This window comes from Molothrus aeneus, chromosome 2 (genome assembly GCF_037042795.1).
Source record: "Molothrus aeneus isolate 106 chromosome 2, BPBGC_Maene_1.0, whole genome shotgun sequence".
NCBI classification, from domain to species: Eukaryota; Metazoa; Chordata; class Aves; order Passeriformes; family Icteridae; genus Molothrus; species Molothrus aeneus.
The window spans coordinates 85,700,194-85,713,105 of record NC_089647.1 but is presented as its reverse complement, the minus strand read 5'-3'; the positions used below and the strand labels follow the sequence as shown (position 1 = coordinate 85,713,105).

The 12,912-nt window shown below is 41.4% G+C and overlaps 1 protein-coding gene across 1 annotated transcript in view; it reads right to left on the bottom strand.

The window, feature by feature from the left end:
* Positions 1-1,281: 1,281 nt before the first annotated feature.
* The window catches only part of TMEM131 (transmembrane protein 131), a 45,809-nt gene continuing 34,178 nt past the window's right edge, over positions 1,282-12,912 (bottom strand). The window contains 10 exon segments of the mRNA XM_066545208.1: positions 1,282-2,020; positions 2,022-2,294; positions 5,615-5,778; positions 7,001-7,098; positions 8,168-8,264; positions 8,371-8,492; positions 9,147-9,321; positions 9,982-10,140; positions 10,288-10,412; positions 11,631-11,758. Coding sequence (XP_066401305.1) covers positions 1,940-2,020; positions 2,022-2,294; positions 5,615-5,778; positions 7,001-7,098; positions 8,168-8,264; positions 8,371-8,492; positions 9,147-9,321; positions 9,982-10,140; positions 10,288-10,412; positions 11,631-11,758 — 1,422 coding nt within the window. The 3' untranslated portion in view covers positions 1,282-1,939.

Sequence of the window (12,912 nt, the reverse complement as noted above, 5' to 3'; positions counted from 1 at the left end):
GTGGCCAAGGTTATTTGCATTATCACAAGGGAATGGCTCACACATTTGGGGGGAAGTGGGGGTGGGTCAGGGAAAGGCATCTAAATTACTTGTGTTTTGCCTTGTCTTGTTCAAAAGGAAATGTTCTAAACCAGAATTTATTTCTACCCGCACTGATTAAACCACAGCAGACTATTATCATCTCAGAATTAATTTCTGCTTCTATCCTCCATGGAATCAATTCCAATGTAAACAGCTGCTGGGTAAAAGAGGTGGCATATGACCTTAAGCAGCTCCCTTCACCTTGAAGTTACTGCTGGTTATCTTCCCAAGCTCCATTTGCAGAGAAGCATGTCCTGGCATGTCAGGAGCTTAACTGCCTATTCTTTATTTTCACTCAGTAAGAGACTTGTTTGCTCAGTTACTCAGAGGCAAATTGCACACAAATCCAAGTTGAACATTTCATGACCTGGCATGGCTCTAGAAGTACTCAAAATTTTAAGAACAATGGAGTTACAGCAGGTTCCTATTCAGGAGATCTGTATCTCTGAGCTTCTGCTGCTGGCACCAGGAAAGCAGCAGCCTGACACCTGGAGAGTTTGTTCACTTAAAGCAAGCTAGAAAAGGGCTCCCTTGGTTAAATAAATGGGAGATATATTATGTTGCATACATAACCTTTATGCTAGAAGGAATATTAACTAAAATACACAGTTCTTACTCTTTTACTGGATGGATTCTGATAAACACCTGCTGCTGTAAATTGGTAGCAGTGCCACTGAGATTCACAGTGCTAATGTCTGTTAATGGTTTCTGGCAATGAAAGGGTTCATTTTTACTTGGCTTCAGCTCAGATGAATACATGTAGTCACTGGGGCATGCCTTACTGTTAATGAATGGAAACAGGCACCTTACAGGGACAGATAAATCATATCTAAGAATAGTAACATTCTTGTTCAGACCCATGCAAGAACAGTGTTACAAAGGGATGGGTGGAGCATAAACAGCAGCTGCTCTTATGCCTGATACCTGGAAACTCAAGAATGTAGACATTTTTCCAACTTTTTGCTATCCAGTGAATTTTCAAGTGGGTGGCACTGCATAACCCTGAAAACAGTTTCTATTCTCTATCTGTATCTGCAATACAAACCCACGCTGGTGAGAAGCCAGGTTTCATCTGCAGTGAAGTTTCTGGTAACACAGGCTCTGTGTGCAGTAGATTTTGGCACAAAGACTCTGCCAAGTGGAATCATGAACACACAAGTGCAGAAAATACAAGGGGAACAGAACTACAGCAGACAAATCTTGAAAAAAGCATATTTATTTTAAAGTACAACCCAAAGTTGTATCTGTAAGAAATGCACATGGTATCTTGTTTCTTGCACAAGTCTTGGCTGTGTGCATTTCACTTCAACTTAAAAATGCATTCAGGTTTACAAATGTACAAACAGCATAAAGTGTATTACAGTCTCAACAGAATGCTCTTACATTCAGCCACTTTGCTCTTAAGGTTTTGTGTTGGTTTTGTTGGTATTTTTTGTTGATTTTTTTCCTTTTTTACATTCTTACAACCTGTGTTAATAAAGACAGCCTTATTTTAAAAAAATACTCTGCATTTTAGCACAAAGTGCCTTTTGATTTTAAATTAGAACTTGGAGGATAACACTGGAAAAAATTTAAAAACCCAAACTTTTCATGAAAGTATTGCATGCCAGTATCATTTTAGAGTTCAAATTGTTTCCTAAATAAAGATGGCAGATGGTAAAATATGAAACCAGTGAAACTGTTCATATTTACAGGCTATAGCTGTAGTTGGGATTTGTGACCACACCCAGACATTTCCAAGCTTATCTGCAACCTCACACTACCATATTGCAGGACAGACTTTGAAAAGGAGCGAGTGATGAAAGCATGACTGATGGGGGAGTGGGGCTGGGGGAAGCAACGGCCTGAAAACGACGTTTCAAAAATTTGCATTCAGAATTGTATCACGACCCGGGTAAGAGTTATTTCTTTTTGCTTTAGTTTTCATGAGGATAGTGTGAATTTGACCAAGGATCTGAACTTCTTCTTCCAATGGTTGGGCTCCAAATTCTCCAAGGATTGTAGGTCTGTCCCATGTCTTCAGCAGGATTGGCAACAGCGGCAGCAGCGGGCGGCGGCGGAGCAGTGGCGGAGCTCTCACTACCCATGAGATCAATGCCTGACAAGGCGTTTGTTGGAGTGGTGAAGGGAAGGCCACTGTTGAGATTACTTGACCAAATGGAACTGCTGAATGGAGTGGTGGACCACAGGCCACTGGGGTTGCCCAGGATTGACTGCAGTAAAGACAGAGCAAGGAAAGTGGTGGTTTGGTAAGCCTCAATTTCCACCTTCCAGCCCCCCAAAAGAAAAGCACCTAGGAGCACCATCAAGAAGCCTGCTCCAGAACCCCCTCCATCCTCACTGCAACACAGAGCTCTGACCTGCCTTTACTAGAGCTTGCCCAGAGGAACAACACTGCTGCTGCTGCAGCTGAGTGCTCTGGGAGCTGCACAGGCTGCAGGGCGCAGTCGCATCGCAGCTTTCGAGCTGTTTGCACTGCAGTGAGACGTCCCCATACCAGAGCTAATTTAAGCACTAGGAGTGTTCAACACACAAGGGCCAGAACACTTATGCTTAAACAAACTAGTTAGAATGAGGTGGATAAACATGGTTCAAGACTCAAAAAATAAAAAAAATTCAAGTTGCAATGAAAGATAACAGCAAAGTCCTTTTTTCATCTTTTTTGCTGTTTGCAGATTTATTGCCCTGTAGTCAGACCTTGTCTGTTTTGGATGAATCTACTCGTGTTCAGTCCCACTGTACCTACTGCATATTCCCCAGTATGTGCTTTTTCCCCACCCAGAATTTCTCCAGATGAAGGGAGAGGGGGACAGGAGAACTGGCCAATTATCACTGAATTCCATAAAGTCTGTCCTGGTTCCAAGACACTTGGAAGTCTCTGACAAATGGTCATGGTGCAGATGCAGAGTTCCAGCACATCACAAATGCATCTGAGATATACAGGACAGGTACAGCAAGCCTAGAGAATATATGCAGGAACACAAGGCCCAGGTTCTCTCAACTGTATTTTACTAAAGCCCAAACAGTAGCAAACAGCAAGCAGAGGAACCTGACCCGTGGTGTGGTGGAAAGTGATACCAGGAAGCAGCCAAAGATGGAGATGAGAAAGGTTAGCATAACTTACTGCTAATATTAGCACACAACCTACATGCAGGCTTCTGGCACTACATAACCCAGTGTCAACAGATTTAATGTACATAAGCTGTAAATTCAATTTGCAAATACACTGGAAACTTGATACACCCAAAAGGCAGCAGACTTGTTGAGTAAGTGCTGTTAGGTACAAGCATCCTTATGTTTGGATTTAGTGGCTGGAGATAGGGCACCCCTTCCCAAGATCTCTGCCCTTAGATAACACACACTAAAGGTTAACCAGTGTACCCTGCATCTGAAGATTTAAATAAAAATCCTTTTAGGAAAGAAAACAAGGTAGAATCTGAAAATTTCTCCCTTTTAGGTTTTTATTCTCTGCTCTGGAATGAAGAAGACAGGCTCAGTCTAATCATACCTGAAGCTGGCTGGATGCTAACACACCACAAAATTTGCTACCAAGAGCTGGACAGGAGTTCTGAGCATTACTTGGGGGCTAACCAGGCCAATGACACCAGAACTCTACGATGTCACTGAGAAGCTGAGCCAGACCAGGGTCACAGTGTATTACTGTCACATAAATAAATGGTTAGATTTAAGCTATGCCAGCATTTAGACTACTAAGCTTACAGCACGAAACACTCGCTCTGCTGCTCAGAACCTACCTTAACACACTAAAAGCCCACCCTATTTCCTGCTGCAGGCAAGAGGCAGGAACTGTTTGCTCCTACTTGTCCCAAAAGTGTTCGGGAGATCATGATAGAAAGGCTTACTCATAAATCAGAAGCAACCAGGAAAGGAGCAGCAGAGAAAAGCACCTGCTGTGCCCTTTCAAGGCTGGTGGAAGAAGGTACAAAGGGGCTGGCAGGCAGAACTACACACAGAGAAACACAGGAATGGGGAGTAGGAGAATGTGGTTGGAAAGAAACCTGGGGAGGAGTACCAGCAAGGCAGCCAGGCTGAGGGGAGAAGCACAGAAGCAGAGTTGTGCATACAAGGAGAAAGCAAGAGGAACAAGGAAGGATAACAACCAAAATCAACTCTACAGAAACCTTCCTAGAAATAGGGTAACACAGGAGCCACTGCCTAAGTGCTGTTTGCAACAATGGCTTTGGCTCTTGTCCCAGAACAGAGGAAGGGGCAGGGCCCTGGCCTGGTACCTGCTCTCTTATCAGCACCTAGTGCAAGGAGGCTCAGTAACAGGAAAAGCCAAGCTTGCCTGTTCTGGCTTGCCATACCCACTTGAAAATACCCCTATCATTTATAATAGCCTCGAGTATCTCAGTCAGTTTGCTGCTTGCTTCTTGTTTATTATGTGATCTTCTCCTTGAGTAAACTCCTAAAATATCTCCTCCCAAATCAAAGTACTTAAATGGAGTACCTGACACTTCTATATCATTTGTCTGGCTTCCTTCTTGATGTTTTCTGAAGCACACTTCTAAATATTTTTCAGAAGCAGCTGGGAAATACGAGTTGAGAGCTAGAGAGCTTGTTCTGGTTGTCCTCAAGCCCTCCCTCTATCAAATGCTGAGAAACCTGCCCTCCATGTGACCAAAATCCAAACATCTTTCCTTACATAGTTTCAGTGAGGTTCCAGCTCTGGCTGTAACCACATGACAAGGATGGGATCTGCAAGCCTGTGTCCATAAGAAGCTGTGTGACCTTCTTTGGCTTCCCCTGTCCCTGCCTTCCCCCACTCCATCTGAGCTGCTCCCAGGTGAAGTAAACACTGCCTCTTACTCACTACAGAAACATTTTCAGAAGTCAACATGAAGAAGGATTTCAGCTGGCAGTGAAGACAGCTGTTGCAGCATAAGTTCTAGTCTGACACAAGGATGACAGTGCAGCACTACAATCAGTAAAGTTGGGGTTTTTCTCCTTTTGCTATACTCAAAATCTTCATCAAAATAAGTAGTCAGTTTAAAGACTTTGTGTTCAGTCCTTTAGTGTTTTTTCCTAAACTGAAAAGAATATATTTAAGGTCTTTTAGATAGTTTTTTCTGGGACCTTTTGTTAATTTACAAACAGGTGCAATACTGCATTCAGAAAGCAGAATCAAAGTGTGGAAGTTATCATATTGCCTATTTGCAACTGTCCATCAAACCTTCAGTAACATATGCAGTGTCCAGCCATGGCACAGGAGCAAACCTGAAGGATGTGGGAGCAGAATACACTTTCCTAAGTGCTGCAAGGTGCTCTTGTGATAGTTTTATGGGAAGCAGTGTCCATGGATTCATCATTTGCAAGTGAGGAGACTAATAACTCTGTCCAACAGCCATGTCAACTTAAATACACCAAGATGAATATATGTAAATTCCTTCTTCTTTTATTCTTCAGTTAATTTCTTTTCATCCCAAATTCCTCTGAATTAAATTATATGTCACATACAGAACAGGTTGGTAACAGTAATAAACCATTGTATTTGGATGGACTGAGTACTTACTGCAGTTGTATGAGTTGGGGAACTTGAGCTTGTTGGCCAGGAGGGTACAGAATCTGTAGCTGAAGGATCCCAGATGGATGATGGAACATTATTGAATTCATTCCAGTTTCTCTGAACATCCTGCCCATAAGCAGATCGAGCTAAACCAAGCTTGCTAAAAACCTCTAAAAATAAAATGAAGTAAAAATGAGTACTCTCCCTCTTTTTCCAAGAACAATACTTTTCACCATTATTTCCCATATTTTTCTAGCAGGTCCTGCTGCAGTGATATTAGAAGGTAATACAAATCTCATCTTATGTGACCAGCATCAGACAGGGCCACAGAGTTTGTCATGGTTAAAGTGGGGAAAGAGCTGAAGCCTTGCTGTGAGTAATTCAGTCCTGCCTAAGCACAGCAGCACTCAGAGTCCTGGCAGTTCTCTGTGACTGCAGCACTCCTTTGCCTTGCAGCACTCCCTTCCCAGGTGACTCCTGGGAAGAGGCAGCACTGGGAGTGCCCCAGCCCTGACTCCATCTCTGCTATGAGAAGGAAAAGGGAGCACCAGCAGTCATGGCTTGCCTGTTTCTCACACACAGAACTGATCCCAGGCCTTTTACTGGTGCCCTCAGAGCCATGGGTGCCAAGTGTTGCTGATGAAGAAGAAAGAACCCCACAGCAGCAGCAGCTGCCATTGTTTTCATTTCCAGCAGACATCAAACTGGGGCAGTAAATAGCATTTTATCAGTAGACACCAATGCCACATCCAAAGTTTACTTTGCTTATCATCTTTTCAGCCACCTCAAAACACAGCACACGTGCCCAAGTAGACAGAGCAACCACACCCTGCAATCTCAATGCCTGGCCACCTCTATTACATTTATGGAAATTCACCCAAATATTTAAGTACATTTATTAATTAATTGCTTGGTTTAGTATGCACCAGTTCATTGTGCAGCTAGACAAAAATACTGCAGGAAAACAGGAGAAAAGCAACACGAGGGCTGGGCCACTGCCTCACTTAACAGAGCCATGATTTTAAGCAGGTGTTTATGCTCAGGAAACCACAGGCCTACTGGCACATTTGTGGGACCTACAGTAAAGTTTTGGGGGAGGGATGGAGAAGAAGAAGTAGTGAAATAACCCCCAAAACCCAGAAATTTTACTGCAGCAGAGAAACTCCAAACAAACCCAAGCATTCTCAGTCCATCAAACACTCTGTGAGATTTCACTAACTTTCTCTGGAGTGAAACTCAGAATATAATACCAAGTTTTTAACAAGTGTTCCTACATAGTCTTCCCTTTTAGGAGTGAGGATGGAAACACTGTATTTAGACCAGTGGAATGAAGGCACAACATTTCTCTACCTGTATTTGAATATAGAAAAATATTTGAACAGGAGAACTCACCTCCAGTTAAGTTAAAAGAGTGTCCAAATGCAGAGAAGGAGTTGAGAGGTGTGAAATCAGGACTGCTGGGATTGCTGATAGGACTCCACAAACCCGAACTACATTTTATGGAGGAACAGGAAGGCAATACACAACTTATTAACACAGTACTATTGACAATATGAACTTACTGATCTATATAAAAAAGTATGTGTGTACATATATTTAACTATTATATTTATATATCTATATAAAAATATATAGTTAAACATACTAAATAAATATTTAATGGTGATCAAGAGTTAGGAAATCAGTTTGGTTTTGTTTTAACAATTGATTTTGGTGATATACATTTTCCTGTGTATATTAACACAATAATACAGACAGTGCTCTTTAATCTGTAGAATGAGCATCAAACAAACATGAGAGTAGCTCTTTTGATCAGTTGTTCAGAAAACTCATGGAGTCCAAGGTTTTTTTCTCAAGCAGATAAAATTTACAGTGACTTGGAAGGGATACAAATACACCCATGAACAAGCTTCTTAAAAGTAACAGCTGAGTTAACTGGAACCAGTGCTAAACATCCACCAAAACAAACAAAGCTCCAATGCACAAACCTCACTCAAAGTAATTCCTTTACATATGGAAACTCGAATTCAAGTCTCTTGCCTACTCCAGAAAGGTTACTGCTTTTTACAACTAACTGCCAAAATGTCAGAAGAGACATGTGCCTCAGAGAATGTGACTAGTGCAGTTCTGCCCTGCTCCTCCTGAAAGCACAAAGCCCACTGACAGTTCTGGTCTCTATGTTAAAGCAGAAGTGAAAGGCTTTGCTGTACAGCAAGGTACTCTGCCTGTCACCCTTCAAGTGACCTTGATACACACTCCTCAGCACTGAGAGGGCCAAGCTGATTTCTCATGGGGTGGATGCACAGGAACAGAATGTTGAGTTACTTGGAATGAGGAGGAAAAAGCTCCCATCACATCCAGAACATCTTTCTCTCTACTTTTGAGTCACTTGCAACTCCTAAACTTTTCTGCAATGTGAGAGATGATGTGCCTAGACTTTAAAAATAGTTTAAAAAAAGCCTAACCAGAATGAATTCTGTCACTCCCTTCAAAATACCATTAATACTCAATCTTCTTTTCTAGTGGTCCAGGTATTTGCCTAGAGAATATAAAAATTACCTGTCAGAGCCATCACTGTCAACAACTGTGTGGGAAATGCTGATATTGCTGGAAACATCTGTTTTGCTTGGAGAAACCTTTGGTAAACCACTGCCACCTGCGAGAATATGTACGTAAAAAATGAGTAAAATAAACCTCAGCAAAATAACAGATTATTCAGGAAATATTTGGAATTATTAAGAACTTCAAACTGGTTCTAGTACCTGGACTTTTGTCGTAACCTGCAGCTACAGCAGCAAAAGTGGGGTTTCCATTCCTGCCTGGAAGAGAAGCTGCCTTTGCCAGCTTATGTTTGGTACCATTAGGCTGCTTGTTTTTTGTTTCACTAAAATGAGAAAGAAACAAAGAAAAAAGAGGGTAAAAACGAGTAAGGTTTTGGACTTCAGCAGTTTAATTTAAAAAGGAGCAATTTAAGCTAGCATTCAAGAAAATGTTTATAACAGCTGAAAAGTTTCATGTAATTCAGGGGAACTGTAGTGGAATCATATTGTTAATCCTGAGGTGGTTAGGAGGGCAGCAGCTGCTCCTAGGATGGGTCAGGGACTAGGGTCCACTATGTGGTAAGAATGTGCTTGGTGTGCCATTGAGAATTAGATGTTTTCTTGTAGATAGAGGCTCAGCAGGAGCACAAAGACATAGGCTTGGATTATCACTACTGCTACCTCTGGGATGGTTAGTAAGAAGACAACTAGTAGAGTTAGGAGTGAAACTGCTGGTATTGTGGAAAATAGGGCTGTTGTGGCTGTAGAGATGAGTTGGATCATAAACTGGAGATAAATTTATGAGTTGGATCATAAATTGGAGATAATTTTTTTCCAATTTACAATGTTTCACGGCAAGGCAAGATGTGCACAGTGGTGTATCTGCAGAAAAGCAGTTTCCATGGGAAGAGGGAATGGGGAACAGGGAGATGCCCCTTGTGAAGCACAGCTCCACCAGTGGAGCTGGGAAATCAGTAGGAGGTAGGATCTGGACTCACTTGCTGCAGCTGCTGTTGACAATGCTGCTGTAAGTGCCTCCCCGTGGCCCGAAAGCAAAGGGTGTGGCAGGAGGAGGGGGAGATGGAGAGGCGGGCGTTGGAGAGGGCTGCCGCTGCTTCAGGAAGGCGTCTGCGTTCAGGGTTTGCAGAGACAGCTTGTAGAGGTTGTCTGTGGCTATAAAGAGAAACACAAAACATCTTCCTGTAGGATTTACACTACAGCAAAGGCTTCTCAAATTTCTGCTATCCCTTCTGGTCAAATGGAGGAATTATGAGAAAGGCTGTTTGCTCCCAGTGATGGAAGCAGCAGCTCCTCTCTATGTTCACCTATGGTTATTCAGGTCTGCTGTTTAATTTCAGAGAGACTGATTTGCAGGAGGAGGTGAGCTGGTTCCCATACAAGGGATTTACAATGCAACCACAAAAATTGTAAGTGTCCCAAGCTAACCATTGCATTAAGGTGTTTTTAGTGTTCCCTCTCAAGGACAAATAATCTAATTAGTTCCAAATTTGGCTGGAGCAAACTTGACCAAGCAAAACCCCATCTACTGTAGAAAATACATCTTTTTGAGCAGTAATTATAATTTTCTCAATTTCTCCAGCAGCTTCTGAATCCTGTTCATCACTGGAGAGCTGTAGAATGACCTATGTTCTGCCCACGCCATTTTCAAACCTCCCAAATCATAACAGATGCTACCAATATGGGGCCTACAGCAGAAAAATGGAGCTCAGCTATGCAGTGAAAAGAAGACAGGAAGATCTATAAACAGATCAAGCCTATCTACAGATACTAATTGCAGAACACTCATTCTGCCATTGTCTAGTGATTACTTACAGCTGCCAGCTTTGTGGAGAGGCACAGAGTCCCACTCTGGTGGTGGAGAATCCTTTTCCCCTTCTGAGCTGCTGGTGTTTCCTAGCTCCTGTGCAGAACCACTGGGGAGAAATTTTGCTAATACTGAAGGCCTGTTCTCCATTAACTTACTGCTTGGACCTATTAAAACAAAAGAAAAACCAAACGTGTGGATAATAAACTGGCTAGCTTTCTTCTCACACCAGACTTAGAATTCAGCACTCAAGAGGGGTTACAGACAATGATATAAAACTCTTGAGGTATTTACAAAAACCAGCCTCACACTACCTCTTGTTTTGGGGAGGTTTCTTGATTTAGAGCTACTCGACAAAAGGTGTGGTGTGGAGATCTTGGATGGAAAGGTTTTGCGCTGCTTGTTTTCCAGTGGGGGAGTATAAGACAATTCCAAGGGACTAAAAGAAAACAGAAATTATTTTATTTCAAAGCTCTGAAGTACTGAAAAGCACTTTTATATACACACACACATATATATATGACCCACACTACTCCAAACATTGTATTAAACTCACTCACGCTCCAGAAGTAGCTTTCACCCTGGAGCTCCAGGATCACAAAAGCCATCTGATTGTACAGAGGCAACAAGAAATGGCAGCTGCCCTGTTTCTACTCTATCCCTATACACCCCTGTCAGATCCCATGCTCCTAATACACTATTAACCTAAATATACAAGACTGGTTTTTAAACAATAATATAAATCTACTTAAATGTACCACCAAATTCAATTGGCTGTATATTGCTCTTTTTCTCCAGATATTTGATTCTGTCTCTCAGACCTTCTAGGGAGGAACTATTTTCCCTGTTTCTTGCAGAAGAATTCCAAGCCAGCGGTCATTGTGGCCTTTGAAAACTGCCACACATAATGAACTTGTGATATAAGATAAAGCAATTGTAAAAATAAATGAAGACATTGCCACGCAATGTTTTCAGAAATATTTTGAAGAACATTAATTTCTTCTAACTGTAAACTCAGTCTACTATTAATTACAGCAGGAAAAACACAGCTGATATACCATACCTCCATTTGGTAAAGTTTACTTTTGTGGCACTTGGATACCAATCTGATTTCACAACACTATTTTGGAATGAACTAGCTATAGTAAGACTAAGATTCTTCATGTTTCCCCCTATCTATGCTCTGCCATCAACCACATGCCAGTAAGGGACAGGGACTGGCAGTGGTAGCAGCCTCCTTTAATAAAGCATCCAAGACTGACCTTACTCTATGACATGGAAAAGGAAACTGAGGCTGCAGTTTCCCAAGGGCAGCTAAGGGCACTCACACGAATGCTGGCTTGGTGTGCTGCCCCTAGAATCATTAACCTCACTTTTTGTATGCAATACCTGTTATAAAAACCTTAACATTGCTTCTCCTGATTTTCATCACTGGATTTAGCTCTCACTTATGTGCTGTGTTTCCATTAAGTAATTTATTATTTGCAAGCTTCAGATATTCCCTGACATCAGGAAGGAAGAGGAAGCTGCTCAAAGGTACCTGCTGTTGGCGTTTGCTGAACTGGCAGCTGCAACAGTCAAATACAGATATTTTTATCAACCCATCTTCCCTTTAAACATGATACTTTCCCTACTAAACAGCCTTCATTATGCTTACCTGGTTTTCACATCTACAGGGATTTCTTTCTTGATACTTGTAAGCACTTTTTTGGTTTTCTGTTTTACTGGGACTATTTCATTTTCAGGTTTTTCTGCTATAACTTTTCCCTTTTGTTTCTCAGGTTCCTATAAAAGACATAATGTCATATTAATAATCATGAAAAGCAAAGCCTCTCTTGTATCAGAACACACATAACAAAGAGGGCAGAGGAAAGAATGCTGTTGGAAAACATGAGCATTTTTGGAGTATTAAAAGTATTTTTCCATGACTTAATGAGTTTGCCTATAAAATATGGTTTCTATTTTTTCTATTTAGAGAAGCAGAAATGGAAATAACAAATTAATGAGCTTCAAGGAGATCTGATGTTTGCAAATACACAGCTCCCCTGGCCACAGCCTCTGAGTCTATTTAATATGATGCTAGCTCTGTACTGAGACCTTTCCTGCATCTCTTGCATGCAGTCCAGGTCACCTAAAACACACTCTTCAACAAAGCAAATAATATGAGCAACTTCACCATTACATTTATTATTTTCTTTAATCGCACTTCTGAGACTGTCTAAATACAAGTATAGTCTCAAATAGCCATCCTGAAAATATCAACAGTAACTTTCAAGTGACAACTTACTAAACTGTAACCTTTAAAATATATCCCATGGATTTCTTTTTTCCCACAGCTATAATCCCTGTCTTTTACAAAGTTCAAATTTAAGATATCAAAATTGAGGATTGGTTTTCTTCCCTTTGCCATTGCCTCTTCTTTGGTTGTCAGAGTTTCCTTTAGGACAAAATATCTATGACAATCCAACCACTACACAAATTGTAGACATTAGTTTATTACCTTGGAGCATGTGAGCTGAATAAGTTAAGCAAAGCTAGGGGTATTGTATAAGGTAATTAAGTTAACTATCTGCTGACAAGTTACCACCATTGATCTGAGCCTTTTTAACTGGCCAAAGGCATGATTTAGCATGCACCTTAATTACTGAATGAAATTAGCATCCACACTTTGGCATTTTATTCTGCAAATAGAAGAGGCCAGGAGATAATCACCACAATGCTGCTGACAGCTGCTGGCTAATTCAAGCCACAGTCACCTGGGCATATTTAGTCCTGAGACTACAGGACTCAAGCATGTTCACACTCAGAGGTGCAGATTTGATACAGTGAAGGCAAGAATAGGGAAATGTGCTTTTTAATTAACATTCTTCCTTTATTGGGTATTATATGAGGATGGTGTGGGGAAGAGAGACCATGTTCCTACTCCAGTGGGTGACACA